We start from the raw sequence: 3,511 nt of genomic DNA, 5'->3' as shown, positions 1-3,511 counted from the left end.
TGTTTCCAAACTTTTTCAAAATGTTTCCATTTTTTTTCTTTTTTCCCCCACTTTTCCCCCATTTTTTTCCATATTTTGGGATTTAAAAAAAAAAAAAAATCCCAAAATGTTCAATATTTAACATTTTCAACATTTTTCAAAAATGATCAAAAATAGCAGATGCACAAGCTCGCAGCGCTGCACAAATTGACGTGCTGTGAGCTTGTATATCTGCTATTTTTACAACGGTAACACGTTTAGCTGGGGACCCCCCTGGAACCCCTCCAAGGACCCATGGGGGTCCCCGGACCGCACTTTGATAACCACTGTCCTAACTGCATGTGTAGCGAGCGAGCATCAAACACAGATTACAATAAATGAAGCAGTCCAAAGCGTGTTGCAAGTCCCACCCAGCCCACCTAGCCCTTCAGGTCTCTCTCTCAAAGGGTGCTTAGCTGCTACATTAAAGGAGTAGTTAGCCCCAAACTTATTTTCTATCAATTACACACCCCATCAAGCCTTGAATTCATGGAGATTTTTTTGTTTTTGTCGCATTCCTAAGCCAATCATTTGATGACCGGAGACTCAATGGAGACTCTGCAGGAATGAGAATGTGAATGTTAACTCTTTCACTAATTAATTAATTCATCCGTCTCCGGTCCCCTTGCCAGCGAAACGGGCGATTTTACTGTCAGGAATTAATTAATTAATTCATCCGTCTCCGGTCCCCTTGCCAGCGAAAACGGCGATTTTACTGTACCTTTGAAAAATCATGGAATATTTTCCGTGACCTCCGTCCTCACGGAGATCGGCTCATTACACGCACGGGGGTGTCGTAGTATAGGACGAAAATAATTGGCCGGTCGCGATCCTCCATTCCAGAGCTATGGCCGTTTGAATGTGGCTGTGCTGTGACAGCAGAAAAACAACAGAAAGCCGAGAAAAATGTACTTTTATAAATCCTTAAACATGAAAGTTGCCTAGATTTTTTGTTGTTGTGATCACATGATTTCTGGGTGTACTCTTCCCCTCCACCAAAAAACATGGTAGTACGGGCGTTTGGACGATGTCTCGTCATAAGTCGTCTTTAGCAGTGAATATGTCAAGATATCGCAGATGTCTTTTGGACATGAAGAGATATTAGGCTATGGTGATTCTGACCGCAGAAGCCTGGCCATTGCATTTCGTCTACCTCTCCTTTCCAGGTGATGTTTTGGTTAGCAAAGACCTTTTTTTCCCCCACCCTCTAACTAACTAAATTGCTGTGGACACACCCCTGAATGCAATTTGGGCCCTGCATGTGTCGGAGAGTTTGGAGATTTTGGTTCCAGACATCAGTAGTTTGTTTCTATCCATCCATATGAAAATCATGTCCTGTGTTTCCCCTATTAGACTACCTAGATGACGACAACCAGGTTTTGGCCAAGCAGCGGCAAAGGCTCGAGGCTCTGCGGCTGGAGAGGGAGAGGGACGCTCAGGCCGTGGTCCAGAGGAAGGCCAGGGAAGCCCTGGACTCAATCACCAGGTCTCCTACCTCACAACCCACCATGGACGAGGAGGAGGAAGAGGAGGAGGAGGAGGAGGAGGAGGAAGAGGAGCCGATGGTGGTGGGAGAAGGAGGAGAGGCCACGGCAGCAGATGAGATGGGGGGCAAGAGATGGGCGGAGGAGCCCGCGCCTCAGCAGGCAGGGCGCCGACGTCAGCAGCAGCAGGCCCAGAGGAAGCCCAGCATTGTGGGCCTGAGACTGCGAGACGCCCCGGAGGACATTGTGGATCTGGACTCCTTCGTCAACCTGCACTACAAAGCCAAAGCGCTGCGGGCTGCGGCGGCCGCCTCCACCCGGGTCAAACGGCGCAGCTTGCAGCGCCAGGAGGAGCAAGAACCGGGGCCCGTGTTTGGCCTCGGGGTGGAGCTGGATGCTGGGATGGGGATGATGGCGGGGCTGCAGCCTATGGAGCCGGACGCGGGCCTGGGGGGGATGGGGGGCCACCAGAGGAAGCGTCTGCAGAAGCGAGGACTGACGGGCCAGTACGTCGGCCACGTCGAGGAGATCGACCCGGGTCATCAGTCGCACCCCCAGAGCCACAGGGGGCGCTGGATGTCAGTGCTGAGCATTGGCTTCTCCAAAGTGGACATCAGCCTGTGTGTCATCCTTTACTTCCTGTCGTCGATGTGCCTCCTGGCCATGTACCTCTATTTCAAGAATCGCCTCAGACTGCGACGGGCCAAAGTGTCCCTGCCCTGAACCCATGGTGCTTTGAGACAGGGGTCTTCAACAGGGGGTCCGGGACCCCTAGGGGGTCCTCAGAGTTACTACAGGGGGTCCGCCAAATATTTGTGTGATGGGGAACGCTATCCCGAAAATAGCTGATCTACAAGCTCACAACGCCTCGCACAGCGAGGCGTTGTGAGCTTGTAGATCAGGTATTTTCGGAGAGTTGGTGTAGAGGGAAAAAAGAGCCAATGGTCAAGTCAAGTTGACTAATTATTGAGAGTTTAAAGGGTTAACTATCTGAAAATACACATTAGCATGAATCCAACTATTTATGAAATCTATGAAAAAGTTTAATCTGCGACACAATTTTATACAATATGTAGTGGGGGGTCCCTGCTTCATCTGTCTCTCAGCTAGGGGGTCCTTGGAAAAACGTTGAAGACCCCTGCTTTAAGAGACCTACCAATATGCTGAAATGAGTCTCAAATGATTACAGTTCTATTAGGGTAGCATTGATTGGGGTTAGTATAACAGGACGTGTCAAGATTAGAACTGTCCATAAGCCTTCTACTTAGACATTGACCAGAGTATAGGCAAAGTAGGTAACACCGTGTTTTTCACCCAGTCATCACCTGGCGTTGTGGTTGTGTTCAGGTACATCTAATAAGTGGAGAGGTGGCTGCCTTAAAGGGACAGTTCACCGCCAAAATGACATTTTTTCTATCGATTAGTCACCCCATGGAGTCTTGAATTCATGGATATTTTTTTGTTTTTGTCACATTCCTAAGCTAATAATTTGATGACCGGCAGCAGTTCCGGTAGGAGACACAAAGAGTCTCCTTTGTATCTCCTACCGGAACCGCTGCCTCCGCTGGTCATCAAATTGTTGGCTTAGGAATGCGACAAAAACAAAGAAATATCCATGAATTCAAGTCTCCATGGGGTGACTAATCGATTAAAAAAAAAGTCATTTTGGGGGTGAACTATCCCTTTAAACTGCAGGTGGCATGTACCAATCTAAAAGGTGTGTTCTCCAGTGCCTCCACTTTTAGAATATTCATTTTAAGCCTAATTTTTGCATTTGCTGAAAGGTCATTTTTCAAATCATTTTTGTCTAGAGACATGACGCTTTTTTGGCAACACATAAATTAGGCCTTACCCTACATGAGCAAGCCTCTCTCATCAGGGTAGTTCTTGGTGTTTGTATATGGGTTTGATTTGCTTGGGGGGGATGGGGGGGAAAATCCATGCCTCTGCTTTTGATATCGTCATTCATGTTTATCACCGGTGGGGATATGTTTTGGCACAAATTTGGC

General features: G+C 47.9%; 1 protein-coding gene across 1 annotated transcript in view; it reads left to right on the top strand.

Moving 5' to 3' along the window:
* qsox1 (quiescin Q6 sulfhydryl oxidase 1) overlaps positions 1 to 2,995 on the top strand; it is a 40,877-nt gene extending 37,882 nt beyond the window's left edge. The window contains exon 13 of the mRNA XM_080430683.1: positions 1,372 to 2,995. Coding sequence (XP_080286809.1) covers positions 1,372 to 2,225 — 854 coding nt within the window. The 3' untranslated portion in view covers positions 2,226 to 2,995. The remainder of the gene's footprint in view (positions 1 to 1,371) is intronic.
* Positions 2,996 to 3,511: the final 516 nt, after the last annotated feature.

The sequence above is a fragment of the Gymnoscopelus braueri genome (assembly GCF_963280865.1).
Source record: "Gymnoscopelus braueri genome assembly, chromosome: 6".
In the NCBI taxonomy this organism is placed as follows: domain Eukaryota; kingdom Metazoa; phylum Chordata; class Actinopteri; order Myctophiformes; family Myctophidae; genus Gymnoscopelus; species Gymnoscopelus braueri.
This window is presented reverse-complemented; position numbering and strand designations above follow the sequence as displayed.